Genomic DNA, 20,024 nt, shown 5'->3' with positions numbered 1-20,024 from the left:
CGCCATCATAGTGGGATTTTAGAGCATATGTGGAATGGGATTACTAGGGTCAAAAAGACTTTTATATGTCGGTTATATTACATTTGAATGTCTCCTAATCAGTTTGATTTGACCAGGGACAGTTTTGACACTGCCAGAAATATTTTTCTCCAGTATTTTTTCTTTTTCTTTTTCCCTAGTAAAATATTTAAGCTTCTCGCCATTTACTCCACAAGCAAAATGTATATTTTGAATAAATATTCACTTTGTTTTCTGAGAATATTATATACACATACAGTGCTGGTCAGAATTATTTGCCCCCTTGGTAAATTTGATCAAAGATTGCTGTAAAAAATAAATCTGCATTGTTTATCCTTTTGATATTGTATTAAAGAAAATCTAACCTTTCATTGAAGTAAAAGAATTGAAAGTGGGGGGGAAATCACATTATGAAATAAATGCTTTTATCCAAAACACGTTGGGAACAATTATTTGCCCCCTTTTATTAAATACTTTTTGCAACCTCCTTTTTCCAAGATAACAAGTCTTCTCGTATAATTACGGATGAGTTTGGAGAACACCTGACAAGAGATCAGAGACCATTCCTCCATACAGAATCTCTCCAGATCCTTCAGATTCCCAGATCCATGTTGGTGCTTCTTCTCGTCAGTTCAGCCCATTCATTTTCTATAGGGTTCAGGTCAGGGACTGGGATGGCAGATGCTTGGTTTTGTGCTCAGTTGACCCATTTTTGTTTTGATTTTGATGAACTAAACCCATATTAAGTGTTTGCTGCCAAAAAGATATTTTTTTATTTTATTTGTTTCATCTGTCCATAGAACGTTTGAAAAGTAACTGACACTACTGGAACTTCAAACGGGACGGGTTCTATGGTCAGATGAAACAAAATAATTCGCTTTTTTTTGGCAGCGCCAGCAAACACTTAATATGGATTTGTTTCATACAGGGATAAAAAAAAAGTACCCCATGTGCAAATTGAAATACTCTGCTGGATCTTTAATGCTGTGGGCCTAATTTTCTGCCAGAGATCCTGGACATCTTGTTCAGATACATGGCATCATGAATTCAATCAAATACCAACAGATACACTAAAACAAAACCTGAAAACCTGAGCTATAAATCTTATAACGGGCCATGTTTGGATCTTCCAACAGGACAGTGATCCAAAAACAAGCATCAAAATCAAAACAAAAATGGGTCAACCGAGCACAAAACCAAGCATCTGCAATGGCCATCCCAGTCCCTGACCTGAACCCTATAGAAAATGAGTGGGCTGAACTGAAGAGAAGAAGCACCAACATAGATCTGGGAATCTGAAGGATCTGGAGAGATTCTGTATGGAGGAATGGTCTCTGATCTCCTGTCAGGTGTTCTCCAAACTCATCCGGCATTATAGGAGAAGACTCAGAGCTGGTATCTTGGAAAAAGGAGGTTGCAAAAAGTATTTAATAAAAGGGGGCAAATAATTGTTCCCAACGTGTTTTGGAGAAAAACATTTATTTCATAATGTGATTTTCCCTCCACTTTCAATTCTTTTACTTCAATAAAAGTTTTTTTTTTTTTTTTTTTTTTTATAAAATATCAAAAGGAATAACAATGCAGATTTATTTTTTACAGCCATCTTTGATCATATTTACCAAGGGGGCAAATAATTCTGACCAGCACTGTGTATGAATATACACACACACAAACCTTTATGTTAGACTTGACAGCACAAAAAATGTAATATATATACAAAGAATTGTATTTACTCGGACATAATTCATTACAGAAGAAAATGTGAATACGAAGGCTGTTTCCTGTTGGCTTTAATCAAGTGTATTTCCTTCTAGATGGAGCCAACGGTGTCACCACAGGCTAGGGGTGTTTCTGTGGTGTTTGGGGTTTTATTGGATTGTGTTTAGCGAGTGCTCTGTCACCTCCTTACTTAAAGAATCCAAACATGTTCTTTTTCCTCAAACGGTTCCCGTGCGATAGTCCGACAGCCTGGAGCCGGCCCTGTTGTGGTTTGCTGTCTGAGACCGCACAGGAAGGCGGATCAATGGATTGTCCGCTATATAGTCCAGTGCCAATGGACTGTTGGTCTAAAAACAGACCCCTATTCTGTTTCCGTGGAGACCTGCAGTCTTCGAAGTCCTGACATTTGACTTACTGTTCATTCCCCTGTCGCTCCGACTGCCTGCAAGCGGGCAAAACCTGTCAGAGAAGGAAAGGAACATATTTCTGCGTGGGTTTGGGTTTAGATTTGGAGGCGAATTGTTTCTTTTTGTGTAAACACTGAAATATTTACTACACTTGTCCTTAAAGGAATAGTTCACCCAAAAAAAATACTGTTGCACAACCATACGCTGCTCTATTTTCCTCAGTTTTATCCATGTCCTGTCGTTTCAGGGGAACGTGACCTTTACCTGCTCAGATCCTCAACTGGTCTCCGCCACCTTCCTGAGTTCCAGCAGCAGCTTTTTGTCACTTCCGGTGGACGCTTCCACGGAAAAACTGTCGGTGACCTTCCAGTTCCGAACGTGGAACCGGGAAGGGATGCTGCTGTCCGCCTGGCTGAGGCGAGAGTCGGAGAGACTGCTTTTGCTTCTCGTTCATGGGCAGCTTAGGCTCACACACCACAGATCAGCACTTCAGAGCTCTGACATAGTCATCGGTGAGACGTCTACTTGTGTAAATCTGTGTCTTTCTGGAGCTCAACTTGTGGGATTTGAACCTATTACCTTCCGGTTCCACAATATTCCAAAAAATTCTTACTATTATTAATAATCATTTTTATTTGTCCCTCATTAAATACTTTAAGCATGCATCACACAACCAAATTCAGTAACACTTTATTTCGATGGTCCACTCTAGATATTTGGCTAACTATAAGTAACTTTGCAACTACATGTCAACAAAATTTTATTAGAATAATAGTAGATTGTCTGCTTAATGTTGGCTAACACTTTATTTTGTTGCTCCTCCAACATTCTACTGGCTATTAGGAACTTCGCAACTACATGTCAACTTATTCTATTAACCCGAACCCTAAACCTAACCCTAACCTAACAGTCTACCATTCGCACTGAACTAGCCACCAGGATGGTTCCCTGAGAACTAAATGTTCCCCTAGTGCTATTTCCCTGGTTAGTTAAAGGCATATCTGGTGTTTGTAAAGTGCATGTGTCCGCCGACTTTTTCAGCGGCGTTGATTCCGTAGTTTTTTCCCCATTCATTTCTCCCATAGGGATTTCAAAAAAGTCTTTGTTGAAGCGTTTTTAGCCATGAACCAAACCAATCAGCTATGAGGTGAATCATAACATTACAAACTTTGATTGGAAGCAAAAAAAGTATTTGAAAATCTGACAAAAATACAAAGGTACAAGACTGTGTACTTAACAGCTTTAGAGATAGAAAGAACTACAATCCCATGAAGCATTGCGAACAGCATAATCAAATTAAATAATGGATACATATAAAACTACTAGGATAAATGTTTATTGCAAAATATGCTTTTATATTCAAATATTTAAATATTTTGAGAGGACTCGATTACGTCATTTGCGGTGCTTCATGGTAGTGGGTGAAGCTAGTGAGATCTTTTGGTGCGTTTTGCTTGTTTCAACTCTCTGATTGATGTCATTTTAGTTTTTCACCTCAAATTTCGCTGTTAAACATGATTATTTTGAATCTAAGTTGAAATAATGTGGGCTGACGTCTTCAAAAGTAAGGTTGTTGTGAAAGGTTTACGAGTAATCATTAAAAAAATGGTTTTCCTTCCGGAGTCCTACTATTGCACACTGTTAGTTGTGAAGTGGGATTTTGGACCAATGAGAATTCACTAGGCGGGGCTAACTATATAAACACAGCACTACATAAAGTTAAACTGCTTAATTTTCTGCGCAACATTTTTTGGCAGGCATATCTGTATGAGAAAAATAAACTACATTTAAAATATTATTATTATAATTGTGTATATAATTGCTATTAATAATTTTCTATTATTATTATTAACAATATCCTATAAGGTAACACTTTACTTGAAGGGGTGTGCATAAGACTGACATGACACCGTCATAATCATGACATGACACATGTCATGAATATGAAGGAGGTTTTATGCATGTTTATGACAACTGTCATTAAGTGTCATTCGCTCAATTATGACATTTTTAATGCAAATATGACATTGTGTGAGATGTCTTTGTTATGGCAACTTGACATTACTAAGACAACACAACCTGTCATAAATATGTCATAAACATGACATTGCAGATTAATTATCATACTTAAGAAACCACTTAGCCTTATGGGTTAACGTTTCATTAAACTGTCATGTGGTTGGTTTTGACATTGGCTGTCATGAAGCCATTATAACATTTTAATGACAAATTAAATTTGTACCACTGTAGTTGAGGTCAAGAAAAACATTCATGACACAGTTATAATGGCCTCATGACAGCCAATGTCAAAACCAACCACATGACAGTTTAATGAAACGTTAACCCATAAAGCTAAGTGGTTTCTTAAGTTTGATAATTAATCTGCTACAGTATGTCATGTTTATGACAATTTATGTTGTCTTGGTATTGTCAAGTTGTCATGACAAAGACACTGACAGGTTATGATGTATTGGTTTATGTCAAGTTGTCATAACAAAGACATCTCAAACAATGTCATATTTGCATTAAAAATGTCATAATTGAGCGAATGACACTTAATGACAGTTGTCATAAACATGCATAAGACCTCCTTCATATTTATGACATCTGCCATGTCATGATTATGACGGTGTCATGTCAGTCTTATGCACACCCCTTCAAGTAAAGTGTTACCTAATATAATATTATATTATAATAGTTCATGTTATTTAAACAACAACAATAATACCGATAATATTAATAAAAGTAATTATTTGTATAATTATTATTGTCTCAAATATTCCTCCTCTCGGTGGTTGTTTTGTCGCTTCAAATCGCTGCATTTAGTCTGATTACAATTAGCTCATATTAAGAACAACAGATGTGAAAAGGGATGTCCCTCCAAGGGATTATTACACAAGGTTGTGCGCTTGTCTTCGCATGTGCGTCTCCAAAATACAACAACATGAACAAAATCCAATCCCGCGTGCACACGTTCGCCCTAAAAGCATTTACTGTGAATTCAAACAGGATTTTTTTGGTTGTAAAACACTCTTTGGCAGGCACACCTGTATGTCGACTGAATTTTGGATGCAGCTGCCTGGCAAGCTGCCATCGCAGACGGCAAAGTGAATCTCTGCACGTCCCTCTCAAGGGGAATAGTGGATTCTCTGCTGGGCTGACATATGCAGATTAACTCGTTGAGCTCCAGCGCACAAACCCCAGATCTGTCAATCATTCGCCCTGATTAATGCACGGTGTTCGAGGCGTAACATCGCTCTGTGTCTTCCTCTGCCAGGTCAGGCTCTGAGTGACGGGCAGTGGCACACGGTGTCCATTAGCGTGGGAGGTTTCCAAGTTTCCCTCTCGGTGGACGACGAGCCACCGTCCACCATGCAGCTGAAGGAGATCGCACAGCCTGGGAAGAGCGTGCTAATTGGCGGTAGAGTGCTAGTGTAGTTTTTCAATTAAAAGCATTGAATAATCATAATGTAATGCAACTAATCAATATGCAAATGGAATGTGTGGGCTGTAATCACAATATCCACTTCTTTGGTACTTTATCAATCATGTTATATCATTATCAAGTGATTTACAAGAGTTTTACCTCTTTTTTAGCAGTGGTATCAGGCTGCGTTCTGAGCTAATAATTCTACAGAACTATTAAAAACCTTCACTTATTGTGACTGATACCACACTTATTATGCCAAAATATAGCCACTCAGGAGATAAATTAACACAATATATTGTCAAAATATACATTTGCATTTAACTTTAACTACAAAAGAGAAGTTTTTCATTTATATAATTCTATTTAAATTTGTAACACTGCTACATTATTGATATCCATTATGTCTTTTTAACAGGTTGCCCATCAGTGTTAACCAATCAGGGTTGTCGGAATCCGACCCTGGCCTATCAAGGCTGCATGCGCTCTGTTATCATTAACAACCAGCCAATCAACTTTTACCTGGTGCAGCAAGGCCTGCTGGGAAACTACAGCAAGCTCCAGTTTGACATCTGTGGCATTCGTGACAGGTATAGATCCATTAGTCATTCCGTTTGATATGCTAACGACGAGTGGCTTTTTAAATAAATGATTGCGATTCACTCATTATGAGATGCTGTAATGAGTGACAAAACAACATAACATAGTGTTAAAATCTGTGCCAGGGATTTGCAAGCTAATTGGGATTCACCTTTTTGCCTGAAACTTCAGATGTGCGATAATGCTTCACACCCAAGAGGACTGATGGTTAATGTGATGTTTATGTGAATAACAAGCCAACCTCAAACAGCTGAAGTTTAACATTAGTGTAATCTGCGTGAGCACAAAAGCTGTGGGTTAAGTTTAAATCTGATGCATCAAACAAGGATTCAACCCCAACACATTTGTTAGGTGTTTTAAGAGTGCAATAAATTAGATGTAATTAGCAAGCTGGGAGACCTGAGATTACAGTTAAAAAGGAAAACTGCTTTAAAATGTATTATTTGAATGTGTGTTTGGGCAATGAACAGCTGTTCTGTATGTATGTGTTCTTCTTGTGAAAATGACACCATAGTACTCAACACTGTTGTTTACACTATGAATGATATAATGACAGAATTAATTGAAAAGAGGGAATGAGCAGATGTGACAATTCCTCCATTATCATTTATTCCTCAGCATCCTTGCCTGTTTTCCATGGTCTGTTTTCCATGGTCTACTTTATGGCACACATGCACACACAAGCGAGAGAGAAACAGGGAGGAATAAAAATGAGGCAGAATGACAGAGAAAGAGAGAGAATGCTAGGCAGGTGAGGATAAGAGCGTTTGGGTGGGGGTGAGAGAAAGCTAAGATTAGAGCATTAGACAAAAAAGAAAGAAAGAGAATGAATGAAAGACTGGTGTACTGAAGGATGGAGGAATGAAAGAAATAATAAAATAACATATAAATTGATGAAGGAAGGATGAAGGAAAGAACGAAGGAAAGACTAGTGTACTGAGGGATGGAGTGATGAAAGAAATACGACAATAATGGATAAATTAATAAAGAAAGGATGAAGGAAAAAAAGAATGAAATAATGAAAGAAAGACTAGTGTACTGAAGGATGGAGGGACGAAAGAAATAAAAAACAATGGTTAAATTGATGAAGGAAGGAAGGAAGGATGTAGGGATGGAAGAAAGAAAGGATGAAAGAAATAAGAAAATAACAGATAAATTGATGAAGGAAGGATGAAAGAGAATGAAAGAATAAAGAATGAAAGAAATAAGAAAATAACGGATACATTTATGAAGGAAAGAAAGAAAGAATGAAAGAACCAAAGAAAGATTAGTGTGCTGGAGGATGAAAAATAGAAAACAGATAAATTGAAGGAAGGACGAAAGTAAGAATTAAAGAGAATGAAAGAAATAAGAAAATAACGGATACATTTATGAAGGAAGGAAAGAAAGAATGAAAGAACAAAAGAAAGACTAGTGTACTGGAGGATGAAAAATAGGAAACAGATAAATTGAAGGAAGGATGAAAGAAAGAAAGAAAGAAAGAAAGAAAGAAAGAAAGAAAGAAAGAAAGAAAGAAAGAAAGTGAATGAAAGAAAGAAAAAAGAATGAAAGAAAGAAAGAATAATGTACTGAAGGATAGAGGAATGAAAGAAAGGAAGGATGAAAGAAATAAGAAAATAACAGATAAATTGATGAAGGAAGGAAAGAAAGAATTAAAGAAAGAATGAAAGAAAGAATAGTGTACTGAAGGATGGAGGGATAAAAGAAAGGAAGGATGACAGAAATAAGAAAATAATGCATAAATTGATGAAGGAAGGATGAAGGTATGAAAAAGGAAAAAAGAAGGAAAAAGCAAAAGAGGGTTAGGCGACAGGGTTAAAAAAAGAGGACGGAAGGATGAATGAAAGACAGATGGATGGATGGAAGAGAGAAGGAAAGACTAAGAAAATGAGTTTAGTTAGATTAGGGCAAGAGCATTTGATAAAAGGAAAGTCAAAAAAGAAAGCTATCTAGCTAGTCAGGTTAGGGAAAGAGCATTAGACAAAGAGAAAGATAGTCAGGGGAGAAAAGAGAGAGAGCGCCAGGTTTAGGAAAGAGCATTACTGAAAGGGAACGCTAGCCAGGGAAAAGGAGGGAGGATGAGATCGTAAATTCTCTCCCGTCAATCTCGTCTCTGCAGGTCTTTCTGGCAACGTATGCCACATTCTTCACCGAGCAAATGCTCAGACCTGGCACCTGGGCAAATGACTGTTGGCAGGGCCAGCATGGGGATGAATTGTGATTTCAGCTCTGCCAACATGCTGTGAACGTTCCAGGGGAAAAAGGCAGTTCCAGGCGTGCATCCACGACCCACTCAGTCTGATGTGCCCTTGTCAAACACAATTTGAAATACTCTTTTGACCAATCATCACCTCAGAACAAAAGCAGGCCAAAATTATTTTGTGACAAGTTTAATTGTTCACAAGAAACCATGGTAGCAGATGTTGAACTAAAACGTTATGTGAAACGTTTAGTTTTAAGGTTTCTTCCCTTTGAGAAGTTGTCCTCAATCCTTCGAGACCTCAATTTAAGACTAAATTCTGTCTTTTAAATTGTGATGATATACACTTTCTTATACTATTTGACAGAGAAGTTAATGTGGACTGTTCAGAATTTAGACAGGTCTAGCTAGATAATCCTAATTGTTCTATCTACTGACAACTTTTTGACACTTCAGTTCAGAGTGCAATACCCAAGAATGATTCTGATGGGTTGGCGAGCAGCATCCAAAGTAGGTGCGCGTCAGAATGATGGTTAGTTCTGATGCATTGGTGAGAAGCAACCAAAGTAGGGGCACATCAGAATGATGGTTAATTTTGTTGAGTTGGTTAGCAGCAACCATAGTAGGGGCCACGAATGATGGTTAGATCTGATGGGCTGATGAGCAGCAATGAGAATAGGAGCAAGTCAGAATTATGGTTCGTTCTGATAAGATAGGTAAGCGGCATCAAGAGTAGGGGCATGTCGTAGTGATGGATATTGCCAAAGGGTTGGAGAGCATCAAAAGTAGGGGTAAATTAAGGTGTTATTTAAATCTGATGGGTAGTTAAGCAGCACCCAGAATAGGTGCAAAATTGTCATTTCTGGTTGGTTGGTCAAGAAACAGATTTCAGATTAGAGGCATTAACCACAGGGTTAAGCTTTTAAAGGGATGGTTCGGAGTAAAATCAACCTAGGGTCCTTTGCACCATGACCTCGAGCCAAACACCCCCCCAGAAGCTTTTTTTCCCTGGGTCGAACATTATTAAAGTTAGAGCTTATTTAGAGATATCAGCCGAATGGCTTAGTGCAGGCGCTATTGGAACCTAGGATGTATCTCATAAATTACCCCACTAATAATGCCCAGAATAGTACCAAACTTCTACTGTAGTACAAAATAGGTTCTGTACTCATAAAATGAGGCATTGGAAAGTTTGTACTTACATCAGGAGTTTATTTAAATAACCCTTGCCTGGTGGCTAATGCTACCGCTAACCCGGGCGTCAAGGTCACTTCATTGATTTGGGAAAAGCACGTAAAAGTCCTGGCAGAAAGCGATGCCTAAGGATGTAGTGTAACAATGCCCAGTTCCAGGAATGCACTAATATTTTGTTGGTAGTACCAGTTTGCAACAATTATTAGTTAACACTAAGTTGTCAACACTTCAGAAAAAAATAATAAGAAATGTTGGATATACTGGCTTTCTGCCAGGATTTTTACGTGCTTTTCCCAAATCACTGAAGTGACCTCGACGACCGGGTTAGCGGTAGCATTAGCCATCAGCCAAGTGATATTTAAATAAACTCCTGATGTACTTACAAACTTTCCAATGCCACGTTTTATGAGTACAGAACCTATTTGTACTATTGTAGAAGTTTGGTACCATTCTGGGCATTATTAGTGGGGTAATTTACGAGATACAACCTATGTTCCATTAGCGCCTGCACTAAGCCATTCGGCTCATATCTCTAAATAAGCTCTAACTTTAATAATGTTTGACCAAGGGAAGAAAGGCTTCTGGGGGTTGTTTGGCTCAAGGTCATGGTGCAAAGGACCCTAGGTTGATTTTACTCCGAACCATCCCTTTAAGGTTAACTCAAAAAGGTGTGGGATCCTGACAGACAGAAAATAAGTAGTTCTGATTGAACATAAGTCATTTGAGGAGTTGCCTCACTATGCTCAATAAACTGCGTTAGAAAACTCTTATGGGTAGGTGAGCAGCATCCCGAAAAGGGGTATGTTGTAGTGATGGTTATTTCTTATGGGTTGAAGAGCGTCCAGAGTAGGGGCATGGCAGGGTAGTAGTTCATTTTGATTGGTATCTGCGAGCAGCATCCAGAATAGGTACATGTCAGAGTGATTGTGATTTCTGATCGATTAGTCAACAGCATCCAGTGTAGGGGGGCATATCATCGGAGCTATTCCAGCAGGACAAGCTTTCAAGGTTAACTCAAAAAGGTGTAATACAGCAGAAGATAGTTCTGTTTGAATGAAAGTCATTGGGAAAAAAATTCTCAATACACTGAATAAACTGCTTTAGTATTGTAACAGCTCATCACTTTGTAAATTGACTGCCTGAAAGCATCTTCAAAACATTTGCATATTTGTTGTCATTTTGGTGAAAGTTATATTTACTACGGAAAAATGGTTCTATAAGAGAAGTCATGGGAATATTGTAACAGGTAGGATCTATGGCAATATTGCAACAGGTAGGGTTCCTGCAGCCCAAGACTGGTTGCCCACTAAAGCTAAGCAGGGTTGAGCCTGGTCAGTACCTGGATAGGAGACTTCCTGTGAAAACTAGTTTGCTGCTGGAAGAGGTGTTAAGGTGATGATACATGGGGCAACTTTTTTGAGCAATGTTGCCGGGCAGTGTTGCTTGGACACTTTCCCATTGAGAATGGGCAACAAATTTCTATCTGGATACTTTAGATCGGTCGTGGGCCCTGTGTCTCACCTGGATGCCCGTTGACGGCAACATTGCCCATCAACATTGCTCAAAAAGTTGCCCCATGTAAAATCACCTTTAGTGAGGCCAGTAGGGGGTGCTCACCCTGTGATCTGTGTGGCCCCTAACACCCCTGTATAGTGATGGAGACACTATACTGTAACCATCCAAAGTACCATCCTTCAGATGAGACGTTAAACCAAAGTCATTAAAAATCCCAGAAAAAAGGAGTGGGGGTGTAACCCTGGCATCCGGGCCAAATTTGCCCCTGGCCTCTGTCCATCATCATGGCCTCCTAATCATCCCCATATACACTGATTGGCTTCGTGACTCTGTCTCCTCTCCACCAGTAAGCTGGTGTGTGGTGGGCGTTCTGGCGCACTATGGCTGCCGTCGCATCATCCAGGGTGGATGATGCACATTGGTGGTGGTTGAGGAGATTCCCCCCTTCCATGTAAAGACCTTTGAGTGTTGAGAAATGCATTATATAAAGGTAACAAATCATTATTATTAATATTCCCACAGATGTCCGCATATGGTAACTGACTGTTGTAAAGCTGCGGTCACATTAACAACATTTTGCCAAGATTTCACTGACAAAAAAGGGCCATTGTTTATAGTGACGAGCTGTATAAAGCAAGCTCAAAAAGAAGTCACTTTCATACCACGCAGCTTTCTGTTGGTCATCACTGCGAATTTGTGTGAACAACTTGGACATGAGCGAAATGTGCATGGGGAAATCTATCACCATCACGCTAAATTCCAGATTGCTTGGATTCCTACTTAAATGACTGGATTTCTCCCACTAAAATTTGGGTATCCGCACCCAAAGTTAAACTGTCATAGTTTGGTTACCCTTGATTGGTTGGTAAGCAGCAGCCAAAGTAGGGGAACATCCTCTTGCAACGATCCTGAACGCTGTTGAATTATGACTGTCTAGCCAAGCCAAGGACAAACACATAAAGAATAATTTGAGGGACAAATGAAACATTGAGATGCAACATCATTTAGAGCCACATGAAGCTTGTTGAGTACCAAGGCTGTAGAAGATGTGCCTGTTTTCGCTTCAGTAAAGCTTATCAGCCAGAGTAAATGAAGATAAATGAGGGCAGTTGTGGGTTCTGGCTGTCCTCTAGAAAAAGTTAGAAAGTCTCGAAAAGGTATGCTTCTCTCTGATGGCCTTTGATCACCATCCTAAATCATTTGTGTAGACCTATCCTAGCTATACTTTAGACACTTCTCCCTGTCTCTTGCTGTATTCCTTTCTCGTTCTGTATCAAGCCATCTTCTGTTTTTTGTCATAATTTGTGTTGTCTCTTTATCACTCTGTCTAACCTATGGCTAGGCCTGAAGTCCTTGTCCTTGTCAGCTGACTTCAGTTTGATACGTTAAGGTAGATCAATAGAGATGTGGACAGCGGCCACTGGGCAAAGACATCTCAGCATCTGCCAACAACTACCCTCCCTGAATAGCACCAGTGAGAAGGAACTGGTTTGTGGGTAAAAATATATAGCTATCCTTGGTGGTGATGCTACCCACATTGCCCTGTTCTTCATGAAGTGCAGTGCAGAAATAAGCGAATAAAATGAGAATGGGAGAGTGAGGGTAATCTTTAATCACACTCGCTATGGTTGAATGAAGATTCGCACCACAGCACTTTAGATATCCTTTGGTTGCTGTCCATGGCCCCTTAGATTTCGCTCCTTTTAACCTTTCTGTAGTAGTTTTTTTTTTTAAAGACTGGCCTTTGTACTCTTGTGCTTAACGTTGCAAGAAAGGCACAATTAAGATCTATTCAAATGTATTTCAGGGTTTAACAGTCAGGTTTCATCCTGCATTGTTCGTCAGTTAGCGCTGAGATCAGCCGGCACCGATGTACTGTAGATCGACCTCTACTGAGTTTAAGAGACGTTCGTAATCTTGCAGCCAGTGCGGCGAGACGGTTGTCATTCCTTTACTCCCTCCCTCATCACGCTTTTGTTTGATTCATTGGTTTATTTTTAAATGTTGTAATGTCTTTGTAGTGTTATGCCTCTGTCGTCTCTGAAACAAGATGTTTCGTTGTTTTTGCCTACTGTTGTAGGTAATACAGCGTTCCTGTCAATAAGTTAATTGAATTTAATGGAGGTTGACTTAATTTAATTAAGTTACAGCAAAAACATAAAATAATGATAGACTTGGAAAGACGTCAAAATTCCCTTGAGGGTCACATTCAGATTCCAATTACCGGTCTGGTATGGAACGCCCACTTTTGAAAAAGGCAATAGATAAAATTAAATATAAACTCTTCCAACATATTTTGGAGTTCAACTTCAGTCTGGTTTCATCCTTCATTGTTCATCCGTTAGTGCTGAGATCAGCTCACGCTGGTTTAGAATCGACCTCTGCTGAGTTTCAGACACGGCCGCAATCCTGCGGCCTACGAAGCGAGACGGTTGTCATTTCTCTCCTCCCTTTCCTCATCACACGCTACATGGATATGAGTTATTTCAGCCACAATGGAGTCTGACAGCTGTGTTTTCTTCTTCTTATCCTCATTATCCTGATCTTTTGTTCTCTCTCTGTACTCTAAATTAATCAAAGTAGCAATCAAGCATCATAAGATTCTTTAAAGTTCTTTTTCCTCACCTCTGCAGGTATTAATATTTTATACAGCATTTGATTAGAGTATTCAATTATTCAATTTTCTTTTAGTGACAGAAACTGTTAGAACAATAACACACCTTTCAGATTCAATAGTCTTTATTGTTTCTCTGGCAAAGCGGTGCTTCAGAAGAGATCGTAATTTTAGAGCTAAATACATACCCTGATGGTTTCGTTGAATTATATTTTAACAAGGGAGTTCAGTCGTGTTACAGTTTTAATTAGCATTTTTACATCCAGGTATTTAGCATATGATTTGCATTAAATCGTTTGTGTGTTATTGTCTTTCGGAAATTCAATTTCAGCAAAATTTCCTTTCTGAAGTTATTAGTTTGTCATTAGTGCTCCATTAAGTGAGTTCTATGAATAATGCATCATATGTTGGTAGATTTCTTTTCTTTTTTTTTTACCTGCTGACGAGAACGGGATCAGACAATAAATACCCTTTATCTCATATGCAATTAAAACACAGGATGTCGCATGCACGATAAAAACTTGTTGATCATTTCAAGAGTTGCTTAAAGTCGATATATTGTTTGTACCTATTTGACAATAAGACTCATATGACCCAACAGAGACAGCAAGAGCGAGTTTGGTTCTTGGCTTCAGATTTAACTTCATCACATTCACAATCTTTCATCACTTGTCCACCAGCCTCATCCTTGAGTGCGCGTTCAGTCTGTCGCAAAATTGATGCATCCTTCGTGAGCTTTCAGCCTCGCTCATCTATTTCCTAATAGTCACTTGTGGTTATTGATTGATGCCACGTCCTTAAATCCCTCCGAGCACAAAATGCATTACTGCTTGGTATTGTACCGTATGTCGCAGTGTGTCGTTTGGGTGATTTGTATAATTCGATTATGTATTTTTTTCACCGTGCCTTACAGTGAGTACTGTTAAAGTTTGATCAGCAATCTTATTTGTCTTGCAGATGTCTTCCTAACTATTGCGAGCATGAGGGAGATTGTTCTCAGTCCTGGAACACGTTCTTCTGTGACTGCTCGGGAACTGGGTACACGGGAGCCACCTGTCATAACTGTGAGTCGACAAGAACGATAACGATCACGGCAAACAAAAACAGCAAGTTCATTGAACTCTTTGTTTGTTTTTGAGAAAGTAGCTACAAACTCTTTCAACTCTCTCAGGTTTTGGGATTGATTGAAGTTTGATTGAAGTTTTTCTTTTGAAGTTCTCTGTTCTTTTCAATTTAGTAATACTGCTTACAAACGCAAAACAAACATGTATTTCTACAATGCTGAATGAACAATTTTCCTTCATTGATGAAGCTCAGTATGAACTGACTTGATGTTTTTGTTGCTGTTTTCTGGTCAGCCATCTTTGAACCCTCCTGCGAGGCCCACCGGCTCACAGGAAGTGCCTCTGGCTTTTTCTCAATCGATCCTGATGGGAGCGGATCACTTAAATCCACAGTCGTCTACTGCAACATAACCGGTGAGACCTCGGTGGGATAAAAACATGTGTTAACATGATTACTGCAAGTGTGGGATAAAAATAGAGATGCATGCATAGTGTATTTGCAATGTTTTTATATGTTAGAAAAAAAACAACATTTACAGCTAAGTTTTGGCTTGGCATTCTATTTCTAAGACCATTTAGAATTTTCTAGAACTTGTTTTGTTTGTTTTAAACTCACTGAATATTTAGTAACACTTTACAATAAGGTTCAATTCGCTAACATTAATGTATTTATTAGTTAATCTACTCCATTTTAGGTATTATGAACAAACAATGACCACTAATTGTACAGCATTTGTTAATCTACAGTAAGTGCTATTATTTACTGTTAAATTAATGTTTGTTTACAATCAATTAATGTTATTTCATACAATTTGAAATTGTTAATGTACACTGCTGATTGGGGTCGGTTACATTTTAAAATGTTTTTGAAAGAAGTCTCTTCTGCTCACCAAGACTGAGTTTATTTGATCAAAAATACTGTAGTAAAAAAAAAAAAAAAAAAAAAAAAATGTATTCCAAAGCTGAATTTTCAGCATTATTACTCCAGTCTTCAGTGTCACATGATCCTTCAGAAATCATTCTAATATGCTGATTTTGGAGAAACATTTATTATTATCAATGTTGAAACCAGTTGTGCTGTTTTATATTTTTGTGTAAAATGTCATATTTGTAATATCTGTGTAACATTTGTAATATTTACATAATGTGACATTTTGAAATGTCTAATAAACATATTCATTTCTTATTTTTTAATCTGACTAACCCCACACTTGAAGATATATATAAATATAACACTATAATATAACTTGAAATGTTAAAAATATATTAGCTTATGTAGAAATGAACATTTAAAGAATTTCTTAAGTTAATTAAGTTAAAAGATTGTTGATTGCATTAACTAATGTTAACATAGAACCTTATTGTAAAGTTTTACCAAATGAAACTGCAATTGACCAATACTGAACAAAGTTAACATTAATGTAGACTACAGAAATAATATCAAATAACTCTCAAGGGTGAATTAAATCTTCAGCCACCATGTCCCAGACATAAAGCTTCCTTAAAAGTGTTTACCGGCAGAATTTTTTTCGGATTATTGTGGGGTTGTGGTAGGAGTTTCTGAAGGTACAGAGCTGTCGAAATTGTTGAAGGCAGTTTTCGGCCAGGGGAAATCTGTTTGAATCCACACGAAGGCGGAGTCATTAATCAGAGCGTGAACTTGTCCAATCGCTGATGGATGCTGCATTGTTTGCCAGGGCTGTCTGTGTCCCAGGGTGCCGAACCACAGGTCTGTCCGGGGGAAACCGTGTATCGGTCCGTTTTGCTGGACCGTTATACAAGCTGCTTGTTCTGTGAAATATTACTCATCTCCTGCAGAATTGTGATAAAGCATTGCTCTCTTCCACACATGCGCTGGCTCGATCCACTAGAATAAAGTGCCATTGACTTTGGCCAACCTCAATTAGAAATGCCGCATGAAATGTAAATTACTGTACGCTTGGCACATGCAGACTTAAGTGCCTGCTGGCTGGGTAAACACAACCCCCCACCCCCCCCACCCCCCCCCCCCCCCCCCCGCTGAGGTGTTTGCCGGATAAATGAGAGCTGACGTCAGGGGTGTAGCGAAGATTGGCCTTAACTCTGGGCGGGAAGAGACTTGCTACGCGGCTTTATTTTTAAAGCTAATTGAAGCCGTGCTCTTTCTCGTTACGGTTTGTGTACGTTATTATCTAGATTACAGATCGCTCTTGTGACTGAATGAATCAAGGAGGTATAACGTGCTGTCTGCGGGTTCAGTTTAGTAAAGGATTTGACACTGCAGATAAAATGGACTATGTTGGGAACTGAATGGTGCTACTTACTACATACTGCAGTATATGCTGACTAAAAATAGTATTTTCAGTTAGTGATGGCTTGAATTGATAAATAATGAATTGATGATTTAAACCACTTTTCATGTCTAAAAGTCTTGTGCGTATCTATCTGTGTTTTCCAGATGATAAGGTATGGACGGTGGTGAATCACAACAGCACTGATATAGTGAGAGTTCAAGGGTCGTCCCTTCAAAAGCCCCACGTGATGAGGTTCAACTACAGCGCGTCTCTGGAACAGCTGCGGACTCTTGTGGGCAGGTCTGAACAGTGCCAACAGGAAGTTGTTTATCTCTGCAGGAAGTCCCGCCTCTTCAACACATGGGGTGGGTATTGGACAACTTCTGCAGTTTGTGTGCTTCAACTTTTAGTTTTTCCATCTAATATTTTTATATTATATGGTGCTGGGCAACGATTAATCGCGATTAATCGTGATTAATCGCATCCAAAATTAAAGTTTGTGTTTATATAATATATGTTTGTGTACTGTATAATTATTTTGTATATATAAATACACAAACACATGCATGTATTTAAGAAAATTTTGTTATTTATATATAATATAAATATATATACATTATAAAAAATGCAAATATTTCTTAAATATATACGTGCATATGTGTGAATTTATATATACAAAATAATTATACTCAGTACACACGCATATATTATGTAAATACAAACTTTTATTTTGGATGCGATTAATCGTTCCCAAGCACTAATATTATAGCATTTCAGCTTAGTTTAAGTTAAAGCTACACTGTGTAATTTTTTAAGTTGATTCTTAGCAAAAAACATTTTGTTCTTTCAAAATGATATGTGCTCATTAATGTGTAATTACTTCTACCAACTAATCAAGTATTCTCGTAAGCGTAGAATCTGCCATTTAGAATACATACGAGCGAGTCGCTCGAATGGCGGCAGCCATGTTGCGCCTCCATCTTGAAATTACATTAGCCAAAGAGGGACATACCTGGAATTACACTCAGTGGCACCGTGACGAATGCGAGGGGGAGATTACTCGCGACCGCCAGCAGATTTGAAATGGAGTTAAAACGCCCTCGGAATGGGAGGGGCTAGAAAGTAATATTCAGTTGGTAGTCATAAACAATTTCACCGCTAGATGGGAGAAAATCCTACACAGTGTAGCTTTAACAAACATGTTTTAAATAGTTTTTATTTTAGTTAACGAGAATAACCCTGATAATATATAACTGATCATTGCTTAAAGGTAGGGTAGGCAATTTTCGGAGCTGCTAGCAATAGCAAGTTAGCTTTGAAAACATAAGATCCCACCCTCCCTTCAGAGCGACTCCAAAGCCACTCAACCTCCAAAACACATGAACGGACACAGCAGAGTTTGCAGAGCGTCAGAAGACGAGAGACGGCGTTAAACTACCTCATGTCTCAAAGCACATAACATTACAATAATAATGAACATAAACAACTTAAAAAGCACTGACCTATACCACCTGACTGCTGCAGATTCATTTCGGCGTTGATAGTGTTGCCATTGAAATGCATAAATTCAATTCATGACCTGCTCCAAGTATAACGTCATGGGTTTCCATCTCTTCCAAATTACAGTAGTTAAGACGTGAACGCAGCATAAGCTGGTTGTTTTGGTTCAGGAGAAACTGTAAAAGGTGGCTGCTGTTTCGTTTGCGGTGCTCGGTGACTGTCGTCTGTCTAATTCTGCATAGCATGAAACGTGGTGATGACGACGTGTGACGTCTGCTCGAGCAGGTGCGTGGAGGTATGGAAATACATACGTTGACAGGCAGGTAGAACATCGTATGATTGGGCGTACATTTTATGGACCTAAGCCTTCCACAGGCGATATATATATATATATATACTGTAACTAAATTTAGATACACAAGTGATTGCTATCAGGATGTGAAGAGAAGCAGCATAACAACTTCTGGAACAAATTGCCTACTCTGCCTTTAATGTCAAGCAGTCACTCATCAGTGTTCACTATCCGATCAGTTCATCTTTTCCAAGTCCTTTTTTCTTTGATTAAACGTCTCAGCTCATTGGATGATTTACCCGAAGTGGAGTTTGTTCAGATCTATAATCTGACTTGACCCCAATCTAATTTTCAATATTAATTGATGGGAAATGGCGACATTTATAAACTAGCCGGCCCTTGAAATTGTTCATCAGTTTTTGCCGGGCACAGGGATATTTGCATAATGAGATCTGAAGTTGGGTCCCCGTTCTTGTGCTCTGGTGGCTGTAGAGCAAAGTCACAAGGATTGGCCTGATTTTCCCTGGGGGATATTGGGTATAAAGACTAAATGTGTGGAATAATTGTCGCTGGATCTGGTGGGAATATCTCCATTGACTATAGTCTTTTTTCAGATCTGTTAACTTCAGAGGAACACTATGTCAATTCTGCCCATAGTTTTACTGCGGTAGAACGAAAACCTCTAGTGTAATTGTCAGATAAAGTTTTTTGATTATTATTATCATTTTTTGACATTTGTCGAATTAGTGTGTAAACCCCTTTTTAAATTGAAATGTTTGTTTGTTTAACTAGTAATGAATTAATAACTTATTTATTAGGTAACACTTTACAATAAGGTTCAATTACAGTTAACATTAGTTAATGGATTAACTAACATTAACGAACAATGAGCAATACATTTATTACTAAATGTATTCATATCTGTTAACCGTTCATTGTTAGTTCATGTTAGCTGAGGTTCATTAACTAACGAAACCTTATTGTAAAGTTAACATTTATTTTTAAAATGAAGCATAACAATTATATATGGATTATTATTATAATTATTATTGGCATTTGTCAAATTAATGTATGAACCCTTTTTTAAATTAAAATATTTATTTATTTATTTATTTATTTATTTATTTATTTATTTAATTAATGTTTAAATTGATATAATAGCATAAGCATAAACATTATATATGCAATATAATAATATTAA

General features: G+C 38.2%; 1 protein-coding gene across 1 annotated transcript in view; it reads left to right on the top strand.

Annotated features, from left to right (window-relative positions):
- The window catches only part of cntnap5b (contactin associated protein family member 5b), a 69,257-nt gene that overhangs the window by 33,470 nt on the left and 15,763 nt on the right, over positions 1-20,024 (top strand). The window contains exons 8-13 of the mRNA XM_084417929.1: positions 2,392-2,656; positions 5,422-5,565; positions 5,990-6,161; positions 14,652-14,758; positions 15,053-15,172; positions 17,196-17,396. Of these exons, the coding sequence (XP_084274055.1) occupies positions 2,392-2,656; positions 5,422-5,565; positions 5,990-6,161; positions 14,652-14,758; positions 15,053-15,172; positions 17,196-17,396 (1,009 nt within the window). The remainder of the gene's footprint in view (positions 1-2,391; positions 2,657-5,421; positions 5,566-5,989; positions 6,162-14,651; positions 14,759-15,052; positions 15,173-17,195; positions 17,397-20,024) is intronic.

The sequence above is a fragment of the Rutilus rutilus genome (assembly GCF_951802725.1).
Source record: "Rutilus rutilus genome assembly, chromosome: 8".
NCBI lineage: Eukaryota > Metazoa > Chordata > Actinopteri > Cypriniformes > Leuciscidae > Rutilus > Rutilus rutilus.
Note: the sequence above shows the minus strand (reverse complement) of the source record. Positions and strands in the feature narration are given on the sequence as shown.